This window comes from Enhydra lutris, unplaced genomic scaffold, assembly GCF_002288905.1.
Source record: "Enhydra lutris kenyoni isolate GAN:26980312 unplaced genomic scaffold, ASM228890v2 scaffoldscaffold69, whole genome shotgun sequence".
Taxonomy (NCBI): Eukaryota; Metazoa; Chordata; class Mammalia; order Carnivora; family Mustelidae; genus Enhydra; species Enhydra lutris.
The window spans coordinates 662,730-685,188 of record NW_019154153.1 but is presented as its reverse complement, the minus strand read 5'-3'; the positions used below and the strand labels follow the sequence as shown (position 1 = coordinate 685,188).

Sequence of the window (22,459 nt, the reverse complement as noted above, 5' to 3'; positions counted from 1 at the left end):
GACATCTTCCCTGGTGCTTTCCATGTGTATCAATTACAAATAAGTCCAGAGACTTAAAGCAGCTTACTTAGTCTTTCAACAGGATCATATTAAGTTTAGAAAACACATTTTAAGAGCCAAATGTAACTTCAGAACATTTCAAGTGTTTTATTATAGTTCGTGGACACCATGAGAGAGATTCCTAGTCCACAGCAACTCTTCTTAAAATCCTCTTTGGGTGGTGGTGCCTGGGTGGCTCAGTGGGTTAAAGCCTCTGCCTTCGGCTCAGGTTGATGATCTCAGGGTCCTGGGATCCAGCCCCGAATCAGGCTCTCTGCTCATCGGGGAGCCTGCTTCCCCTCCCCCCCCACCCCCGCCTGCCTCTGCTTACTTGTGATCTCTGTCTGTCAAATAAATAAATAAAATCTAAAAAAAAATAATAAAATTTTTTAAAAATCCTCTTTGGTACCCATCAGCTTCCCTCACCACCACTCCCACAGACTTCTTTTGGATGCCCCAGAACTCCTCTCCCTGAGCCTTAGTTTGGGCTGGCTGCCCTTCTCTCTCATCACCTTTCTTCTGATCTCGATCCCCAAAGTCCAAAAGGTCTGGGAAGGAAAAGGAACAGAGCAAGTTGGCAACATCAGTATATCAATAATGTTCTGTCCCAGCACTTATGTGGGACATATATTCGTGAGGCGAATGTTGTTCTGACCACCTTGTAGAGGAGGAAGCCAGCCCACCGAGGCTTGCCAGGAAGGTGGCGCAGGCCGGTCTCCACTGACACCCGTGTTCTATCCATTCTGCTGCGGTGGGCCAGAGTCAAGGGTACAGACCCCACATCTGCTTCAGCCAGCCATCTCCCGTGAGGAGCCGACTGCCTGTGTCCCGGGACCCACCAGCAGTCCTTGGCCCCCAGCAGAATGTCCACAAAGGATTTGAGGTAAACTGGACAAGCCAGCCGACTCTCTGGGCTGGGTTTCTGTGGTAACAACACATCATTCAGCTTCTCTTCCCGATGCCTGAGTCCAGGGGAGGAGCAAGTGAGACTCATTTTCCCACAGTATACAAAATATGTATGTAAAATTTGTAATTGTTTGAATTGCATCTTCTCAGATTGTAAAATTTCAGTCACAATTCTATTTGTTTTCACAAAGTTGTTTGCTTATCAGGGTTCAGGTGTGAGAGAATCTATTATCTTTTCTTACTGCTTCCAGATAATCTACCTGCAAATATTTTGCTCACAGTCCACCCCTGGCCTGAAAGATAAGAAAATATTACTAGGTTTCAAGGAGACTGAGGAAGCTTTATTTTCTATCTTCAGTCTTCCAAAATTCCAGGATGAGGGGCTCACATTATGTAAAGTGTGACTTGACTTTTGGCTGGAATCAGATAGTCTCAATACTTCAGCCCTGGTGATCTTGTGCTGACTAGAAGCCCTCATTGTCAAAAACGTGTTTTCTCTTATTATAAATAATAGCTGTCATTTACTAGGTGCATTAACTTACTTAATCCTCACAAAATCCCTTGAGGCCAGTTTTACAGAGGGAAAAACAAAGGATCAGAGAAGCAAGGTAACTTGTTTAAGTAAACAGCATAGCGGGGATTCAAATGCTGTCCTGACTGACATTAAGCCTGAAATAAAATTGCAGTCTGTTGGAAAACTTCTCCACATGTGGCTCTAAAGGTGGGGACCAGCCGGAGAACAGGCTCTTGGTGAAAGCTCTGAGAGCTGGCTCTGAGAGGAGCTGAGGACTTCCTGCACCCTGGTGGGGCCCTAGGGGGCAGAGTTGGCACTCTGGGCCTCCTTCCCAAAAGCCTTTGCAGCATCCTAGCTTGAGGAGCACTTCCCTGGGTGGAGTTAGGACAAGATGCCTCAGCCCTGGTGAGTGCCCCTGGAGGGGGCGGCCAGACACTCCTGGCCCCTGGGCCCTCACCTGTCTCTGTAACTGGACCTGGGGGAGGAAGCCCCAGGTTGGCTATGAGAGGTGCTGCTGTTGGGTGGGAGGCTGAGGAGAAGGGTATGGAGCTGAGGCTCCCAGAGGAGCTGCTGTTCTACCCTTTCTTCCTTCTGTTCCTGCTCTCCCGTCCTCCCCTTCCTGTCCCCCACCCCCACCCCCACCTGTCCTGGTTGTGTGCCTCCCTCTGAGCTCCTGTGTCTCTCTGCCTCCTTCAGTAGCTCCGTGCCTCCCTCCTCCTCACGGCCTAGTGTCACAGCAAAACTCATCAATGGAGGTGTGGCAGGGCTTGTTGGGGTCACCTGTGTGTTCCCCATCGACTTGGCCAAGACTAGGCTGCAGAACCAGCATGGAAAAGACATCTACAAAGGAATGTAGGTATTGGTGAGGGGAATGGAGTGAGTAGGGAGAGTGGGACTCCTGGGGAGGGATATGGGGACTCATTCCTTCCAGTCTCTTTATTTAGGGAGTTGTGTGCATTGTGGGGTGGAGTGGAGTGGGGTGGGGGGTGTGCCCAGCAGGATTAGGGCACCTTATTAGGCGAAGGGGGGCTGATGGAGCAGCGTCAAGCTCCCCGCTGACTTCCTTTTCTGGCTTCTGCTTCTAGGATAGACTGCCTGATGAAAACTGCCAGGGCAGACGGCTTCTTGGGGATGTACCGAGGTGGGCTTACAATGCACCCCTGGGGGAGGCCTGGCCTGGCCCAAATGAGAACAGAGTGCGCAGCCCAGGGCACCAGACCCTGTGGCTTTAGAGAACATTTCTGCCCAGCGAGCTCCGGAGGGTTGCGGGGTGGGGGTAGGGGTGGCCTGGGCTGCCAGGTGATCCTAAGCCACATTTGCTTTTCACACATGTTCCTTGGTGGAGACAAAGGCAGTTATGGTAAGGTTTGGGGCAGGGGTGGGGGGGTACCAGTGAGCACACTGAGGAGCCTAGGAGCCCCTGTTTCCATCCAGGCACCACTGCTGTCTCACTGTGTGATGCTGGAAGCAAGTGGTCTCCCCGACCCCTCTGCCCCCGTTCAGAGCTGTCAGGGCATCAGCTACTGAAAGCAGAAGGGGAAAAGGCTGATGGGGAAGAGATGGAAAGGATTTTAAGTTCCTGATAGGGTGTTACTGGGTACCTTTTCCCTGATACAAGCTCTTGCTGTCCCTGTCCGCTGTAGTGACCCTACCCAGGGCTGCATCACCATGATTAGGGCTTGGAAAATGGATACAAATTTGGAGTTAAGAAGGAGTTGATATTGTAGTACCCCTGAGAAATAAAATAAAAACTGATGTGACTCAACAAAACTGCCAGTGGGACTGGGCTAGTAAAGCACACTTTATGGAAAGTGACCCCTGTCCCCTAGAACCTTATTACTGGGGCTTGATTTGGGGAGCTGTTCATTTATCATCGAGATGCGCAGCACTCTCAAGGATGAAAACGACTTCCTAATAACTGCACCAATGAGCCCATAAAGGAAACACATGTATCCAAAAGGGAAATGTGGAGGGAAGAGGGTCAAAGTCAGGAGATGAAAAAAACTTCCATGTTTCTATAAAATAGACAGAGGAACCCTCTTCAACATCCTCCCCAACAAAACCCCAATTGTTCCCAGAAACCTGCCTGGCTAGGTGTGATAGTAGGTTGTCTATATGAGTGACAGACTCAGAGGATTGTGACTTTTTTTTTTTAAGTAATTTATTATTATTATTTTTAAAGATTTTATTTATTTGACAGAGAGAGATCACAAATGGGCAGAGAGGCAGGCAGAGAGAGAGGAGGAAGCAGGCTCCCCACAGAGCAGAGAGCCCAATGTGGGACTCGATCCCAGGACCCTGAGATCATGACCCAAGCTGAAGGCAGAGGCTTAACCCACTGAGCCACCCAGGTGCCCCTAAGTAATTTATTTTTAAGTAATCTCTACACCCAACATGGGTCTTGAACTCACAACCCTGAGATCAAGCATTGCATGCTCCACTGACTGCACCAGCCAGGAGCCCCAAGAAGTCTTCCCTTGGAGATGGCCTTAGCTTGTCCTCATTTTTACTTCCAGGAGCTGCAGTGAACTTAACCTTGGTCACTCCAGAGAAGGCCATCAAGCTGGCTGCCAATGACTTCTTCCGGCAGCTGCTAATGGAGGATGGGTATGGCCGGGTGGGGGGCTGTGGGGTGGAAATCCTTCACTGAATGTTTATAGTTTGGGGGGACGGTAACGGAAAGGAACGTATCGGTTATCTGTCTGCATGATGAGAGTACGTGCACACAAATGGCGGAAATTTAGTGTATGTTTTGGCAAGTGGGAAAATTAAAGGAGGGCTTGCCTGGATGGTTCAGTCAGTTCAGTTAGCTGAAGCGTCTGCCTTCAGCTCAGGTCATGATCCCAAGGTCCTGGGATCAAGCCCCACATTGGACTCCCTGCTCCATAATTCCTCTGCTTCTGCCTGCTGTTCCCCTGTGTGCGTTCTCGTTCTCTCTCTCTCTCTCTCTCTCTCTGTCAAGTAAATAAATAAAATCTTAAAAAAAAAAAAAGGAAAGTGAAAGGAGAAAATGAGCTGGTGTAATTCGAAAGTTCTAGACAATAGACAGACCATTATAGACTATACATATATTCATCAGCTAGTTGATGAACATTTTTTCCATTTTTATTGAGCTATAACTGCAGTACAACTCTGTAAGTTTGCACCCCGTACACTGTATAATCATACACTACATTATAATACATTAAATACACTGTATAATACATTAAATACACTGTATAATGATTTGATAGACATATACTGTGAAATGTTGACTACAGTAAGTTTGGTTAACATCCATTACTTCCTATAGTTACCCAAAAAAGTTGTTTTTTTCCCTTAAGATGAGAACTTTTAGGATCTGTCCCTTAGCCGCTGTCAAGCACACTGTAGGGAGGGTTAACCATAGTTGTCTTGCTGCGTCATCCCTGTACTTCTTAGCTCTTAACTGCAAGTTTGTGCCTATGGAGCGCCTTCACCTTCCTGTCCTCTGATAGCCACAAATTGGATCTCTTTTTCTGAGTTTGACTTATTTCATTTAGCATAATGCCCTTGAAGTCCATCCATGTCTCAAATGGCAGCTTTGCCTTCTTTTTTATGGCCGAATAATACTGTATTGTATATACACTGCATTTTCTGTATCCATCTGTCTACAAACACACAGGTTTTTTTCAAATCTTGGCTGTTGTGAATGGTAGTGCAGCGGACATGGGAGTGCAGCTAGCTCGCCAATGCAGTGACTCATAGTGATGCATCTACCTGCCGGATGTATACCCAGAAATGGAATCACTGAGCGATTCTGTTTGTAATTTTTTGAGGAACCACCATACTGTTTCCCATAGTGGCTCTACCAGCTTGCATTCCCACTGACAGTCCACAGGCTTCCCCCTATGCTATATCCTTGCCAGCAGTTATCATCTTTTTTTTTTTTTTTAAGCCCTGGTCCGGTATTTTAAAAAAAGGCAGCGGGGCATCTGGGTGGCTCAGATGGTTAAGCGCCTGCCTTTGGCTCGGGTCATGATCTCCAGATCCTGGGATCGAGCCCCACATTGGGCTCCCTCCCCGCTCGGCAGAGAGTCTGCTTCTCCCTCTGCCTCTTCCACTGCTTGTGCGTTCTGTCTCTGTCTCTGTCTCTCTCTCAAATGAATAAATAAAATCTTAAAATTAATTAATTAATTAAGTCAGTCAGTCAGTCAGTCAGTCCTGGCCCTCCCAGGGTACCTGGGTGGTTCAGCTAAGTGTCTGCCTCCAGCTCAGGTCATGATTCCCAGGTTCTGGGATTGAGTCCCAAGTCAAGCTTTCTGCTGGGCAGGGAATCTGCTTCTCCCTCTGCCCTTTCCCCTGGCTTGTGCTCTCTCTCTCTCAAATGAATAAATAAAAACCTTAAAAAAAAAAAAAATCCTGGGCCAGATGGCTTCCCAGGGGAATTCTACGACATTTATTTTTTTAAAGATGTTATTTATTGAGGCACCTGGGTGGCTCAGTGGGTTGGGGAGAGATACTCTTCAGCAGACTCCCAAGTGACCTTGAGATCATGACCTGATCCGAAATCAAGAATCAGGCACTTCACCTACTGCGCCACCCAGGTGCCCCTTATCATGTCTTTTTGATATTAGCTATTCTAACAGGTGTGAGGTGATACCTCATTGTGGTTTTGATGTGCATTTCCCTAACGATTGGTGATGCTGAGCATCTTTTTATATACCTGTTGGATATTTGAATATTTTTCTATTTTTTAACTGAATTATTTATTATTATTTTTTTATTATCGAGTTGCATGAGTTCTTTATATATTTGGATATTATCCCCCTGTCGGATATGTGATGTACAAGTATTTTTTTCCCATTCCATAGGCTGTCTTTTCATTTTGTTGATGGTTTCCTTCACTCTGCATGAGCTTTCAAGGGTTGAAGTGGCTGCGCTTGTCTGTTTTTGTTCGTGTTCTTGTGCTTTAGGTCACCCACATTAATGAGCTTTCCCCTGTGTTTTCTTCTAGGAGTTTTATCATTTCAGGTCTTACATAAGTCTTTAATTCATTTTGAGTTAATTTTGGTGAGTGGTGTAAGAGAGAGGTCCAGTTTTATTCTTTTACGTGAGAATATCTGATTTTTGTCAACACAATCTATTGAGAATGTGATTTCTCCACAGAGTACTCTCAGCTCCCTTGGCCACTGGATATGCAAAGACTGTATTTCTGGGTTTTCAGTTCTTTATATTATTTTATTTATTCATTTGACAGACGGAGATCACAAGTAGTCAGAGAAGCAGGCAGAGAGAGAGGAGGAAGCAGGCTCCCTGCCAAGCACAGAGCCCGATGCAGGACTCAATCCCACAACCCTGGGTTCATGACCTGAGCCGAAGGCAGAGGCTTTAACACACTGAGCCACCCAGGCACCCCTGGGTTTTCAGTTCTGTTCCATTGATCTATGTGTCTGTTATTATGCTGATGAATTTTTTTTAAGAGTTTATTTATTTATTTGACAGACAGAGATCACAAGTAGGCAGAGAGGCAGGCAGAGAGAGAGACAAGGAAGCAGGCTCCCCGCTGAGCAGAGAGCCCGATGCGGGGCTCGATCCCAGGACCCTGGGATCACGACCCGAGCCGAAGGCAGAGGCTTTAACCCACTGAGCCACCCAGGTGCCCCTATGCTGATAAATTTTTAAAAATGAACCCCCGGGGCCTGGGTGGCTCAGTGGGTTAAAGCCTCTGCCCTCAGCTCAGGTCATGGTCCTAAGGTCCTGGGATCGAGCCCTGCGTCAGGCTCTCTGCTCTGCTGGGAGCCTGCTTCCCCCTCTCTCTCTGCCTGCTTCTCAGCCTGCTTGTGATCTCTGTCTGTCAAATGAATAAATTAAAAAAAAAAAATTTTTTTTTAATCTTTAAAAATGAACCCCCAAACACTTTCTAGTACTATCTGTATCTCCCACTACCCTGATGACATTGCTTCAGGGACTGGGGACAATCACATCCATGCAATGGGTAGTTTCAGTGCACTCATTTCAACCTCTGTGCAGGTGCTACCTCCCTGGCAGCCCATTTTAAATTTAGTTTCATGTTTTAAGGAGACTGTGTTCGAGGGCCAGGTGATGATTTACCCAGCTGGGTGAGTGGCAGCTGATCAGAACAAGGCTGAGTACCACGCACAGAAAGTCTCATCTACAAAGGGTCTTGGGCAGATGGGCCAGGATGGGTGGCCGGGCTGGCCCGTCACTGAAGGAGCCCGACTCACGGTCCCACAGGATGCAGCGGAATCTGAAGATGGAGATGCTAGCTGGATGCGGAGCTGGAATATGCCAGGTGGTGGTTACCTGTCCCATGGAAATGCTCAAGATTCAGCTGCAGGATGCTGGACGCTTGGGTGAGGCCTATCCTGATTCCACGTGGGATTAGCAAAGGGCTGTGATCAGAATAGATTTCCCCACAGTCTGCACTCATTGGCTAGACTGTGTGATTCAATCAGCTTTCCAGGTCAGTAGAAGTCTTTTTTTTTTTTTTTTTTTAAGATTTTAAAACTTTTTTAAGTAACGTGGGGCTCAAACTCATAACACTGAGATCATCGAGAGTCGCGTGCTCTACTGACTGACCTGCCCAGGTGCCCCTAGATGTCTTTAGCTAATGGCTACCATTCAAGATTTCAACACTTCTAATTCTGAAGATTTTATTTATTTATCTGACAGAGACCACAAGTAGGCAGAGAGGCAAAGAGAGAGGGGGAAGCAGGCTCCCCGCTGAGCAAAGAGCCCGATGCGGGACTCGATCCCAGGACCCTGAGATCATGACCTGAGCCGAAGGCAGAGGCTTAACACACTGAGCCACCCAGGCGCCCCTCAACACTTCTAATTCTAAAACAAACAATAGAACTGAGAAACTTGGTTCAGAAGGTAACCTAATACCTCTTATCAGATCACCATGACCTTTAGGCTTGACTTCCTAAAGATTTTAAGAAGGATCAACAGCCTGATCACAAACACTTCAGTCAGTAGACCTCATGTTCTGCTCTATTATATTATGCTATAGAAGCTGGTCTTTGGTGGGAAGGCATCATAAGGAATAAGAGAACCATTCCTATTCTTTTGTTTTCTTGGAAGTGAATTTTGTCCCTTTCCAAGATCCTGGTCCTCTCAAAAATACCAAGTGGCGTAAGTAAGTACCAAAGCATAGATTAAAAACCAGGGTTCGCTGTCCAGCGGAGGAAAGGCCATGCACAGTGAGGCGGAATGGAGGGCTTCTCCTCTGGGTGAACCGCCGTGCCTGCATTAAAGAAGGGGGCACGTGAGCTGCCCAGCCTAGCACCTGGTAAGGCCCTCAATAAATGTGGGTGCTCTTCCCCTCCTCAAACCCACTGTGCACACATGCTGTGCTGGATCCAACCAGCTTTCTAGGTTGGAGCAGACTAGCCTAAAGCTCATGAAACTGCAGCAAGAATAAAGTTTGGGCACTGGAAAGCCCGTGTTTTGATCTACAAAGAGTAAAAGCTCTGAAACTCTCAGTTTTCAACTTGGATGAGAGTGTCAGTTTTCCAAACCACTTCAAGAGAAGGACAGGCTAGGAGTGAATGGACAACAGGGAATATCGGGCTCACCGATGAACCTCCTCCTTCATGCTCCTTGTCTGAGACTGCGCCCAGCTCGCTGCCCCAGGAGCAGATGTGCAGTCAGTGGTGCCTCAGTGTGAGGTGTCACCTGCTGGCTGTCAGACGAAACTGGGGCCAGAAACCGCTTCCTTGGAGCACAGGTGCAGAGGCTAGACAAAGCTGCTCCAACGGGAGAATTAAGAAAACGAACAGTCGCACAATTTCAGCGCATTGAATCCTGTGGTCACGGGTGGGACTCACCCACGGTTGAAATGCTGTACTTGCAATGCTCAGGAGAAAACCATTTCCCTTCTATTTCTTAGATGTTGAACTCATCCAGTTATGGGCTCTGAATTATTCAACTAAAACGAAGAATCAAATTCTATAAAATGGCGAAGGGTGTAAAGGCCGTGTTCACCTGATCTTGGACTACTCGAGGGGGGAGGCACCTCTGGAGGCCTGAGGGAGATAGATTTTGGACAAAAAGAATTTGCTGCTTTACACATGAGGCAGAAGGAAGTGGGACTCTGAGGTCCCAAAGCGCCAGCAGGATGATACTATATAAATAGGCTCAGAGATGGTTTAGAAACGGAAGCCAGATCTTAAGCACAGCTTTGGCAGGAGGATAAGGAATTGGGGCTGGAACAGGTGCTGCTCTAACTCCCTACGGAGGAGGCTGGGCGGGCCGTGGCTCTTGGGAAGTGCCCCGTGCAGCGGGGACGGCGCAGGAGATGACACCAATCTTAGAAAGATTTCCTTGGAGCCAAAAAATGAATGTTCTAAAATGAAGGTAATCCAGGGCACCCGTCTTGGTGGTGGAGTGTGCGACTCTCGACCTCAGGGTCATGAGCTCGAGCCTCACGTTAGATGTAGATATTTTCATTAAAAATAAAATCTTAAAATAAAATCGGACTATCCTCAGAACTCCAGTAGGGTTGTGAGCCTCACCTCTGAGCTGTCCCAGGGTGAGGAGGCAGGAGGTACACTCCCTGCTGGGGCCTGGCTTGTGATGGGGTCTGTCCTCTCCCTTTCAGCAGCTCATCGTCAGGGCTCGGCCTCAGCCCCTTCCTCCTCCAGGTCCTATAGTACGGGTTCGGCTTCCACCCACAAGCGCCCATCTGCCACCCTTATCGCCTGGGAGCTACTCCGCACCCAGGGCCTGGCTGGTCTCTACAAGGGTCTGGGTGCCACTCTCCTCAGGTGAGGCTTTCTTCCTGAACTTGGGACCCAGAGGGGACCCGGGGAGGAGGGAGAGGGCACGGAAGGCCAGCGGGACCTCAGCCCCAATCTGTTGCTGCATTCTTCCTGGAAATTCAATGCCCAGAGAGCAAGCTACCTCCAGGCTTCCTATTTGGAAGCCTGGAGGTAGTTTGCTGAGAACTGAGCATAATTGCACAGGATGGGCACCTGGAAGACTAGTTTGAGGCCCTTCTCCAGTAACCAGACCGCACGAGTATGAGATGTTCTGTGGCCCACAAGCACCTAAGAAATGTCCTATGGACAAAGGACTTCGGATCGTTATTAAGTAAATGGGCAGAGACCCCTCATTTTACCTTGCTAGTTGACCAAAATCCTTAGAGTTGATCAGAAGTGTGCCAGGAAAAGGGCTAGTTTTCTCCTACCACTGGGCAACAGATAAATGAACTTCACCTTCCTGCCCACCCCACCCCCTTAACACGTAGCTTACAGAGCTCCTCACCAACCACTCTCTCAGCTCACGCTTACCTCAGCCTGTCCATGCATTCTCCCAGAGCGTGCTCCCGGTCCCTGTATCTGCGGCCCCGTCCTCGCGGAGCCCTGCAGGTGCTGGGAGGGCAGAGTGATGTGCTGGGAGGATGGGGCAGGCAGGCTGACCCATGGTTCCCCTTCCACCCTCTATCGCTCCACATTATCACAGGGGCCAGGGAAGGAAGAGGTAACTGCGGGCTTGTCTCTGACCGTCAGCCGGGCCCTGGGCTTAGGCAAAGGCTTCCTGCCTGAGCAGCAGGCAGCTCACTGCTCTTGCTCTCTGGCAGAGACATCCCCTTCTCCATCATCTACTTTCCACTGTTCGCCAACCTTAACAACCTCGGGTTCAACGAGAGCACGGGGAAGGCTTCCTTCGCGCATTCCTTCATGTCAGGCTGTGTTGCAGGTTCTGTAGCCGCCGTCACAGTAACACCTCTGGACGGTAAGTGTGTTGGAGATGGGGGTCTTCAGGGGCTGCCCCACTTTACAAGTCAGACAGCCGCACATTCGTCTAGAGGATAAGCAGTCAGCTACTTTTCGTATATAAACAGCTCCAACCTGAGAACTCTTGGATCACAACCTATGGCCACCGGCAGAAACTCAGCAAGGGTCTCCCCAGATAAAGTGGAGCCAAGGAGACCTTCACTCCCTTCTTATCCCTGACAAACGCACTCACCTTCTAGGTGCTGATTTCATCAGCTTTTCATCCCCCAGTCGAGTTTTCAAAGCGGAGGCGAAAGACAGGAGTTTAACAGTGTCAGACCACGCTTCTCCTATCTTCAGGGCTACTCCCGGCTGCTCTCACACACAGGTGGACCTTTCTATAGTATGAGTAACCTGAAGGATCTTGTCATTCTAATTATTTTATTTCATAAATGAGGCCCAAAGAGCGGAGGATCTTCTACTACAGATCACACAATGGCAGCATTGGCCTTAGGATTCAGTATTGTGTATGCTGGCTCTCAATGGGAAACCGCTTTATGTTGGCAGGAGGGGGCCAAAAGCCAAACGTTCACTACTTATTTTCACTTTTAGTTTTGAAAACGCGAATCCAAACCCTCAAAAAAGGCCTAGGCGAGGACAGCTACAGCGGGATCACTGACTGTGCCAGGTGAGAAGGCTGCAGCCCTGCAAAGGCTGGGGCTGGGATGGTCCCCCTGCCTTGCGGTCTACCTACACCCCACCTAGAGGGCAATTTCATCACTGTCCTAGGCTGAGCTCTGGCTTTCTTTGATACGTGTTCCTTCCCTTCACCTCTCAACAAAATAGAACGTACTGGGAGCATTCTCCTCCTTCGCACTACAACATTTCTCCCAGAGTCTAGTCAGACTGAGCCGATTTCCCATGGCCCGGACCCAGCTTCTCAGTAACCCAACTGTGCTCACATGGTGGCTGGGACCAGGCTGCTACACCCAGGGGAGCCCGCTGTGGAAAATGTCACCTACTCTCCAGGGGAAGATGTACAAACATCAGAGGGGGGCCATTCACAGTGCACACCTGCCAATCAGCTCATGGGGCTCTTCTCTCTCTGCAGGAAACTCTGGATTCAGGAGGGACCATCTGCCCTCATGAAGGGAGCAGGCTGCCGGGCCCTTGTCATAGCCCCTCTCTTTGGGATTGCCCAAGGGGTCTACTTCATTGGTATTGGGGAGCGGATCTTAAAGTGTTTCGAGTAGAGATAGCTGAAGCCCAAGTCCCCTGCCATCTCTCTAGCCCATTCAACTTCAGCTAGATGGGGACGAGCAAGATGGCCCATCCAGGTTGTATTTTGTCCTCTAACTTGTAGTGCTACCTCAATCTCCGAAGAAACACTCTTACTCTAATAAGCAAGCTGGGTATGGTCCCTTTCTCCCTTCACATCTGCCTTCTTTTCTTTGGGGCTACAACTACCAGCAAGCTCCAGCAGCCCCTAACCACCTACTTTTCAACAAGAGAAACAGGACTTGTGTGGGTTGGATTAACTGCAGACCCTTAACACATAATAAAGATAGGAGGGTCCTTTCTACATTTTCCTTTTCTACTTCACACTCAAACTCCATACACTTGAGTCAGTTTGAGGATTTAGTGTTAATTCTGAATTAAATAACTTATGGTTAGTTCTAGCACTGATTTTGGGAAAGGGGAGGATCAGAAGTTCAAGGGGACCATGAAAGCCCTCAAAGTCAGCACAGAGTTGGAAACCAAGCAGATCTTTTCAAATCGTGATGGCTGCAGGATTAGGCCGACTAACCAAGCCACAGGGGCCAAGGCAGGGCAGCTGCCCCACCCTCACCCCCACCCTGTCAGGTCCTCCCTCCAGGGCACAGCTCTCCCACGCTGTCCATGGAACATGGTTTTAAATAAAATGGATTCAGATCTCAACTTGTCAATAGTGGGAGAAGCAGACGGGCTGCAGTGAATGGCTTGCCCTCTATTGTCCCTGTCCATTTCAGAAGCGGGCTACATCCCAATGAGTACTACAGCAGTCCCTCCACGGGCTCTTCAGATGACTGCTTCGGAGGCTGGGGGAGAGCAGCTGGGTCACACTGAGTTTTCAGTCTTGATTCCATCACTGCATAACTGCATCGCCTTGCGGAACGGGTTCACTGTGACAGTCCCCATGTGCCTTAATTCTTTCCCCAGAGGGCTGCTGCGGAGAGATGCCGGCAACACGGGGGCTTCAGGTCCTCAGTAAACAATGCCTGTGCCAGGAGTTGGCACTTATGTTAGTCCCCACCTCGTCTCAAAAATCACTGACATTAATGAAAAACGATCAGGCTCAGTAGCCGAGTTCTCTACTGGGAGGACCATGCACGAGTGCGGACTGCAAAGACAGACCCGTTAGACCCCCACCTCTACCCCATTGCAAGGCCCCGGGCAGTTCTTAGTGGTCATGGGGGGAAACCGGAGGAGGAGAGAAAGAAAAGGACCTTTGTGAAAGAGTTTAGGACTGACACACAGTAACCCTTCTCCCCCAGTAAGCCCACAGATGCTTTTCCGACTCTGCCAAAGCTAATAAAACGATTTCCTCAATAAAGCTGTCAAACCCTCCAGAGGACAGGTAATAGTGAACACCTGTGTGTGTGGTACGTCTGAAAGATTTTAAATGGCTGGAAGGAACGCTTCTGGATAAGAGTCTGGTAAAAATGAGCAGGAAGTGCCAGAGGACAGAGAGAGTTAACGGTTTCAAGTAGTGACAGCTGTCAACCAGCAACTTTATGGATTAGAACGCTTCCTTTCCAGATACTCTGGGAAGAACTTTTCCCTCGCAAATCATAAAACTTGTAGCACCTTGCATAATGAGTCACAATGAAATCCATGTAAACATTTTGTTTTAATAAATAAGACCTACTCATGGCTTAGATTTTAAATCACATTTACAGATAAGGAGCACTTCTAGGCCCAAACAGGTTAACAGTGAAGCTACTATTGCGGGCAGGAATGCATGCTCCCCACGCATCTGCAGCCTAAAGAGCAGAGACCGAATGTCAGAAAACACCACACACCTCACCCTCTAGGCTCGAGAACTGACAGCAGAAGATGAGAGAAGAGCAGAGACTCGGTGAAGCTCCAGTGACCACCATCTGATACCCTCACCTTCATGCTACAAAAGCAAATGAAAGTCATGCTCTTAGATAAGCTAAGGAGGTTTCCTGATCATAGTAAGTGAAACTTTCTCTCATGTTAACAATTAGGCCAAGGGCATTAGCTACAGAGAGGATCCACTGATAAATACAGAATATTAGAAGAGCGAAGAGGAAGCCACACAGATATCTTGTTTCTTCAAATATCAGAAACTTCCACATGACAGGAAAGCAGTGGATGAACTCCACCTTGACAAAAGGTTTAGTCCAAAAACTTCCTGTTGGCATTTGCACCAAATAAGGCGCCCCGTACTTCTGGCATCATCTGTGAAGAAAGAAGATCTTTAGTAAGTAAACGCTGTCAACTGGAAAATTTGGAAAGCACGGCACTTTTTTTTTTTTTTTTTTTTTTTAAGATTTTACTTATTTAGTTTAGAGAGAGTGTGTGTATGTGGGTGGGGGGAGGGGCAGAGAGAGGAGAGAGAGAGAATCTCAAGCAAACTCCCCACTGAACAGCTGAATCGCACCACCCTGAGATCATGACCTGAGCCGAAGTCACGAGTCAGACACTTAACCCACTGAGCCACCCAGGTGCCCCAAAGAGGCACATCGTAACTGCAAGTGGCAGGGTCAGCGACCCCTACATGGCTGGGAAGGAGACCACAAAGCTAAGCAGCAAGTCTGTACCTTTCTTCAGAACCCTTGGTGGGAAACTTACCCCGGTCACAAATTTGTGATTATGACTGACTGACTGCTTAAAGGGGGCAAAGAAAAAAAACTAAAGGCATTATTGTTTAAGGCTTCTGTTAGCTGTGCTGCAGGGGGAAGAGATGATCCCTTAACAGTATTACCTCATAATATTCTGGATCATCTACTTTCTTTCAGCAAACAGTCACTGAGTGCCTAGTATGTGCCAGGCAGAAAACACATAATGCAAGTTTGTGCTGAGGCACTCATTCATTACAGCAACTGAAAAATCCTTAGAGGATTTAATCTCAAACTTCACAGGCTGTGCTGTCCAAATAGAGACCACTAGCCACGTGTGGTTACTGTGCATCTGAATTGTGCCTAGTGCAACCATGGGACTCAGTTTTTAATTTTACTTAATTTTACTTCATTATGTGTGGATAGCGGCTACTCTAATGGTGAATACAGCTTTAGGGTTTAAGTTATCAGAAGATGATACTCAAGGTCAAAGTGCTCTCCTCTAAGACGAGCTAGCAGTCACAGCAGCAGACTACCGCTGCTGAAAAGAGGCCCAGCATTCTGAGGCACCTGAATTCTTACTCCCTAGAGATTATCTGTACCAACCTGGAAACACCTGAAGAGCCAGCAGCCCTCTGGCAAGTCCTTTAAACAACATTTACTTTAGTTCCTGCCATTTTTACTGGAGAAAGGACCCGGGCAGCAGTAAAATGTGTACATCAGAATCCTAAATAAACAAAACCCTCATTCAACCCCAAATCCACTCTCATGTAAATGGTGTCACCTCAGTAAATGTCACCTGCCTACTGCCCATTCAAGAAAATGCCACAAAGTGTAGAAAGAATGACAAACCCCAAATGCACATATGTTCTCTGCATCACTTCAAAGTAACAACAGACCAAGTAATAAGATGTATTCCCACACTCACCTGCTGGGCTATAAGATCCAGCCGGCTTTCTAGAGTATTGGAAACTTTTATTTTACGATCCCCATTATAGATCTCAACTCCACCAGCTCTACAAAGAACACAGGAAGTAACAATTTTTATAGATTTGAGGAAAACAGACACATGGTACATTTACTTTCTTTCCTGAGAAGAAAGGTGTTTTGTTGCATGGAGTGTGTCTAAATACTGTAAGGGACCAAAAGACACATGCAAAGAGCTTAAAATTAATTCAGAAAGCTTCTGAGGATTTAAGGTATGGAGGTTGATAATAACGGTCATTTACCAAGTGACTGCTATGTACCAATCTGATTCTATGTTCTAGCCACCTAAGTTAATTCTAACAGCCCTCCCCAACAAAATGAAATGGGGAAGGATTTTGTCTCAGCTTGCAAATCAATCGCATCCTCATCTGAATATTTCCTAAGACCCAATCCTGCTAATTACCAGGGGTCCTGATAAGGCCATACTCTTACTGTACTGTGTATCAGATGAAAGGGACCACTGTAATCTTGCGCCAAACTGGCCCTTAGGGAGTCCTGCCTCTAGCCACACCTCACTTCTGTTGTTCCTTTCTCCAAAGTTTCTAGCACTTAGAGGCTTAAGGCAGATAAGTCAAATTCTATTACAAGGAGTCCCCGGGGAATGAAATTCTTTCGTACATTAGAATTTTGTCAAATATTTTTCTTCCTTTTTTTTTTTTTTTAAAGACATGGGTTTTGTTTTGTTTTGTTTTGTTTTTTGTCTTTGGCGTTGTTTTTTTAATAAAGATTTTATTTAGGGTGCCTGGGTGGCTCAATCAGTTAACCCGCTGCCTTTGGCTCAGGTCATGATCCCAGAGTCCTGGGATCGAGCCCCACATCAGGCTCCCTGCTCAGCAGGGAGTCTCCTTCTCCCTCTGCCTGCAGCTCCCCCTGTTTGTACTCTCTCTCTAGCAACTAAGTAAATAAAATCTTTTTCTTTTCTTTTCTTTTTTTTTAAGATTTTGTTTATTTGACAGAGCACAAGCAGGGGAGAGGGAGAAGCAGGTTCCTTCCTGAGCAGAAGGCAGATGTTCAAATGACTGTGCCACCCAGGTGTCCCCAGATATTTCTTGAAATAAGGTTATGTGACAAAGACTGGGAAAAGGTTTGGCAAATTGTCTTCGGAAAACTTTAATGGACAATGAAGTTAATACTATCTTCTTACTCTCTACTCCCTCCCCCTGGCATTTCTTTGTTTCATCTGTCTTCCATTTCTCTAAACAGACTATATCCTTCATAAGGATGTTGTTGGCTCTGCTGAAATCCTGACCCCACTGTTCGTGCCACAATTCTTTTTTCTCATGGAGGGAGCGAGGGCAGAAAAGACCACCACTGTGGGAGAATGTCACCTGAGGGCCAGGCACTCACTGAGTGTAAAGCCCAGGGCTGCCCATGACTTCTATCTTCCCAGTAACCCTACGAGTCTTGGTCGGTATCCTTGCTATTTGACAAACAAGAAAACACGTTTAAATAGACTGAATAAGGGCGCCTGGGTGGCTCAGTGGGTTAAAGCCTCTGCCTTCAGCTCAGGTCATGATCCCAGGGTCCTGGGATCGAGCCCCGCATCGGGCCCTCTGCTCGGCAGGGAGCCTGCTTCCCTTCCTCTCTCTCTCTGCCTGCCTCTCTGCCTACTTGTGATCTCTGTCTGCCAAATAAATAAATAAAATCTTTAAAAAAAAAAAGAAAAAGAAAAAAAAATAAATAGACTGAATAAAACGAGTTGATTGAATAAAACAACAATATTTAAAATTCTACTTTAAATGAACACTGGAATCAGCTCACCATTCCTTCTCTACAATTCTGAAATTCAATAAGCTAGCAGAACTGAAGTCTAATTTGTGTTTCTCCAAAAGCTAGATGACCTCTAGTCATCCGGCAGCAAATGACTAGCAAATCTTTAGGTACTTATCCCTTGCAGTGTGAGTGTTCCCATTTAGAAATATTAGCATATTTGATCACAGGGTGTGTGGGGGATGACGCCTCAGACCTTGCTGGGGATATGATGGCACATGTGGTGTATGTTCTTTATTGCTTTTCTAAACACTGGGATTCAAAACATCTGGCCCCAAAGATTTCAGGACTGAAATGCATTAGTTACCAGACAGACCCTGAACTAAGTGCTTTCTGTCCCATCTGCCTGATCATCACAACAATGATTATCTGACAGCTCAATAAAGATGTATACTGCGGGTACCAGGCACCGTGTTAAATGCTGTATAGACAGGACCTCATTTAAGCTTCCAAGAATTCTGTGAGGCAGGTGCTATTCTCCCAATTTAGAGGCCCGGAAATCAAGGTTCTGTGAGATTTAATATTGAAGCTTTCTACACTAACTTATCTAACTTCTCAGTTTATAAAGCTTTTTTTTTTTTAAGATTTTATTTATTTGACAGAGAGACGCAGAAAGAGAGGGAACACAAGCAAGGGGAGTGGGAGAGAGAGTAGCAGGCTTCCCGCTGAGCAGGGAGCAAGATGCCTGGCTTAATCCCAGGACCCTGGGACCATGACCTGAGCCGAAGGCAGCTGTTTAAGACTGATCCACCCCGACCCCCTATAAAACATTTTAACATGTACAGTCTCCTCTCTTTTCCTCACTTCATGAAACAAAAAAGTACCATTTCCATTTAACAAATGATGGAATTCAGTCTCCAGATCCCATAGCTCACAGAAGGCCAACTCGGGTCTCAAACCTAGGTCTGGTGCTTTTTCAACTAGGTTTGCAGATCCCAAGGACTTTCTGCAATGTTAGTCAATTTGTGCCTATGTGGCATTAGACCCACAAGCACAATCGAGGAAAGGACATTGGCTCTGACCTATCAGGAGCTCCTACTGCCTGGCCCAGCCGCACCAAGCTTATCAGGGATGCTGAAGAAATGTCCTGTCATTTCCACTAAGCACAAGTACCACTGGTATTTGCAATTCTGTACCTGAGGAACCTAACTATTGGGTTCTATCTGTCTATATAGCAGTCACTATCCTACATGACCACCTGTCTTATTTCTTAGAAATTTAGAGGTAGCAATTATCATCCTCAGCATCTAACATGGAGATCTGGACTCAGCTTTGAGTCCTGGGCAGAGAATTAGTGCTTCCTCTCTGCAGAATAAACTAAGTGACCACAGGAAGTTAGCTCCTTTTAGACTTTTAGAGCAAGTCTAGTTGGTTAATAAGAGAGAACAAAGTACTGAAAGAAAAAACAGCAAGACTCACAAGTGGCACACGGCCACACCTTTACTCTTGTGGTAAAGGGTGCCTCAGAGAACACTTTGAACAAGACCCAGCACAAAGGCCATTTTCACAGTGAAAGCAGCTTAGACGTTAAGGGCAGGAACACTCCTTACATTTCCTCAGGCAGGTAGGCCTCCTGATCAATTTGGACATCAACATCTTTTTTGGTGGCAATTTTATACATTGGAATCGCTTTCTGCACTGCAGCCTGGAAAAAAAAACAGAAAACGGTGCAAGGTTTTAGCAGAAAACTATGGAGCAAGTATACAAAAAAATCGGCCAACTATACAAGCAAGGCATATTCCTATCTATCTATCAAGTAAAAGAATAGATGCATTGTTGATGGAAATGTAAAATGGTGCAGCTATTGTGGAAGTGGTATGGCAGTTCCTCAAAAAAAATTAAACACTGAATTACTATATGATCCAGCAATCCAGGTAGAATTCTACCTCTGGGTATATGCCCAAAAGTGAAACCAGAGACTTGAATGGCTAACAGGACAACCATGTTCATAGCAGCATCATTCACAACAGCCAAAAAGCCAGTAGAAACCACCCAAGTGTCTAACAGATAAGCAAAAATATGCACACAATTCATATGCATACAATTCAGCCTTAAAAAGGAGGAAATTCGGACCACTGCTACCACATGAGGAACCTTGAAGACATTAAGCGAGGTGAAATAAGCCCGTCACAGAAGGACAGATGTTGTAGGATTCCAGCAGTACGAGGTACCCAGTGCAGGCAAATTCAGAGGGAGAGGAAGTAGGGTGGTGGCTGTCAGGGATCGAGGGAATGGGGAGTTAGTATTTAATGGGGACAGAATTTCAGTCCAGGAAAGTGAACATGTTTTGGAGAGGGATGGGGTCACGACTGCACAATGTGCATTTACTTAAGGCCACTCTACACCTAAAATGGTCAAGTTTGTACTCTGTACTATATACAGTTTACAATTTTAAAAACAAATGAGCACACTAGAAAAAAAAAAGGCTATACTATAATCAGAGTGATAAAATATAATTAGTGGAAAGTCCTATCTAAATAATACTATGCATGAGTACACATGTAAATAACATTTTCTTGAAGGAACTTTAGTTGGCAACTCAGACCCGCCTCCATAGAATGCTCATCACCTTGGGGAGCTTTCCAGTATGTCTAGCTCTCTGTTTCATAGGTTCATAAATGAGGCTGTCAACACAGACATGGATCCAGGTTACTGAAATGGTTCATAAACGAGTATAACAATTTATTAATTTCCAGTGCAAGGTGAAGGGAATGAGCATTTGTATTTCCCAGCTGGCATGTTTTCTTTCCTAGATGACAAGTTACTTTGGAGAAAAATTACAGTAAGAGTACGAATACATTATGTATTCTAAGTATATTAATTTACAGTAAGAAATGTAATTGCTAAGGGACTAAGCACCCAATCCTTCTCCAAAAGCAAGCTGCATGGAAGAATTTTATTTCATTATTATTTTTTTAAAGTTATTTTTTGTTTGTTTGTTTTACAGAGAGAGAGAGATCACAAGTAGGCAGAGAGGCAGGCAGAGAGAGAGGGGGAAGCAGGCTCCCCGCTGAGCAGAGAGCCCGATGCGGGGCTCGATCCCAGGACCCTGAGATCATGACCTGAGCCGAAGGAAGAGGCTTAACCCACTGAGCCACCCAGGTGCCCCATATTTTTTTTTTTAAGTTTTTTATTTAAGTACTCTCTACAGCCAACATGGAGCTCAAACTCACAACCCCACAATCAAGAGTCACATGCTCTCCTGACTGAGCCAGCCAGGTGCCCTGCAAGGAAGAATTTTAACCTGAAGAGCGACTGGATGACACAGAATCAGAGCTGGGGAGTTCATTCAGATTCCTGGGTCCTTCATTCTACAGGACCCGTCTAATTCTACAGCCTGTCTGGACTCTCCAGGGAGCCAATGGCCATCCCCCAGAAGGGGGGCAGCTTCTCCCTCAGCCAGGACATGAAGGAACACCTCGGCATTTGCCTCTGGAACTGCAGCTATGTTTTCACTGCTGCAACCCTTTTGTCTTGTACCCCTACTCTTCTCCCAACTATAGGAATACATAATCTGGGAGTAGTCTGTCACTTTCAAATGGCATGGCCTAACTTTGCTCCAATACTGTGTGCTGCTTTTATTGCTGAATCTTCAGAAGATTATGGTGTTACAGAGCTCCCAGAAAGGCAGGAAGGTACTAACTCAGAAGGGGCAACTTGATCTTCTTTACGAAAAGAAATTAGAGGCTTAGGTACACTTAAGTTACTATCTATAATGTGTTAAGATACCTCTAATTTCTATGGCTGAGCTATCCTCTATTAAAGCATGCATTTCATCCCTAACATTTTGATTTTTTAAAAAAATGGGTTTCTTCTTTAAGCTCTTTACCTTTACCAGAGGGAAATCCTGCTTCCTGCAACGAACAATCATTCGGGGCTCCAACAACTGGTACAAACCCTGTAAGACAATCAGATGCAATTGTCAAGAAATGCAATTTATAAAATCCGAAGCAAAATAAAATATTTTTAGAATTCTTTCATGTAGTTTGTAAATAGACAGAATACACACTATGAGAACATGGAAAGAAGCTTTCAATATCACAAACCAGATAAATACACCTAAGGCTCCAGTGGTAGAAACAAAATTGATACGGGAATCTTCTCTCACATCAACTAAGTGGAAGCCAAATGTTATTGTAATTAACCTAAGTAAAATAAGAATTCACAAGCAAGCTGCCAACATTTAAAATGTATATTGTGTTTGGTCTGAACCCAAAATCTAAAGCAAGTATTTTAAAGGTGAAATCAAATTAGGGAAGTTTTGTTCTTCAAGAGGGACACAGTGAGACAGAGAAGGGAGGGAGAGAGAGAGAATCTTTTTTGGTTTTTTTTTTGTTTAAAGATTTTATTTATTTGACAGAGAGAGAGAGAGAGAGAGATCACAAGTAGGCAGAGAGGCAGGCAGAGAGAGAGGGGGAAGCAAGCTCCCTGCTGAGCAGAGAGCCCGATGTGGGGCTCGATCCCAGGACTCTGAGATCATGACCCGAGTCGAAGGCAGAGGCTTTAATCCACTGAGCCACCCAGGCGCCCCGAGAGAGAGAATCTTAAGTAGGTTCCATGCCCATGCAGAAACTGATGTGAGGCTTGATCTCACTACCCTGAGATCATGACCTGAGCCAAAAATCAAAAGTTGGACACTCAACCAACTGAGCCACCCAGGCACCCCTCAAATTAGGGAAGTTTTTTTTTTTATTTTT

The 22,459-nt window shown here is 46.3% G+C and overlaps 2 protein-coding genes across 3 annotated transcripts in view; one reads left to right on the top strand and one right to left on the bottom strand.

Annotated features, from left to right (window-relative positions):
• Window positions 1-902: 902 nt before the first annotated feature.
• On the top strand, window positions 903-12,491 carry LOC111159782 (solute carrier family 25 member 18). Its single transcript, XM_022522385.1, has 9 exons — window positions 903-922; window positions 2,189-2,311; window positions 2,545-2,600; window positions 3,976-4,066; window positions 7,676-7,794; window positions 10,044-10,209; window positions 11,025-11,179; window positions 11,773-11,848; window positions 12,272-12,491. The coding sequence occupies exons 1-9, from the start codon at window positions 903-905 to the stop codon at window positions 12,411-12,413; spliced, it is 948 nt and encodes a 315-aa protein (XP_022378093.1). The 3' UTR covers window positions 12,414-12,491.
• Window positions 12,492-14,031: 1,540 nt separating this feature from the next.
• The window catches only part of LOC111159822 (ATPase H+ transporting V1 subunit E1), a 40,368-nt gene continuing 31,940 nt past the window's right edge, over window positions 14,032-22,459 (bottom strand). For both annotated transcript variants that reach the window (XM_022522450.1, XM_022522451.1), the window contains 4 exons: window positions 21,592-21,660; window positions 19,313-19,407; window positions 15,934-16,021; window positions 14,032-14,625 (listed from right to left, as the gene is read on the bottom strand). In XM_022522450.1, coding sequence (XP_022378158.1) covers window positions 14,563-14,625; window positions 15,934-16,021; window positions 19,313-19,407; window positions 21,592-21,660 — 315 coding nt within the window. In that variant the 3' untranslated portion in view covers window positions 14,032-14,562. The remainder of the gene's footprint in view (window positions 14,626-15,933; window positions 16,022-19,312; window positions 19,408-21,591; window positions 21,661-22,459) is intronic.

Bases quoted from the DNA above. Each gene is read 5' to 3' on its own strand.
- LOC111159782 (XM_022522385.1), top strand. From the start codon at position 903: ATGTCCACAAAGGATTTGAG. The intron at 923-2,188 runs GTAAACTGGACA...CTCACGGCCTAG, and splicing joins ATGTCCACAAAGGATTTGAG to TGTCACAGCAAAACTCATCA. The intron at 2,601-3,975 runs GTGGGCTTACAA...TTTTACTTCCAG, and splicing joins CTTCTTGGGGATGTACCGAG to GAGCTGCAGTGAACTTAACC.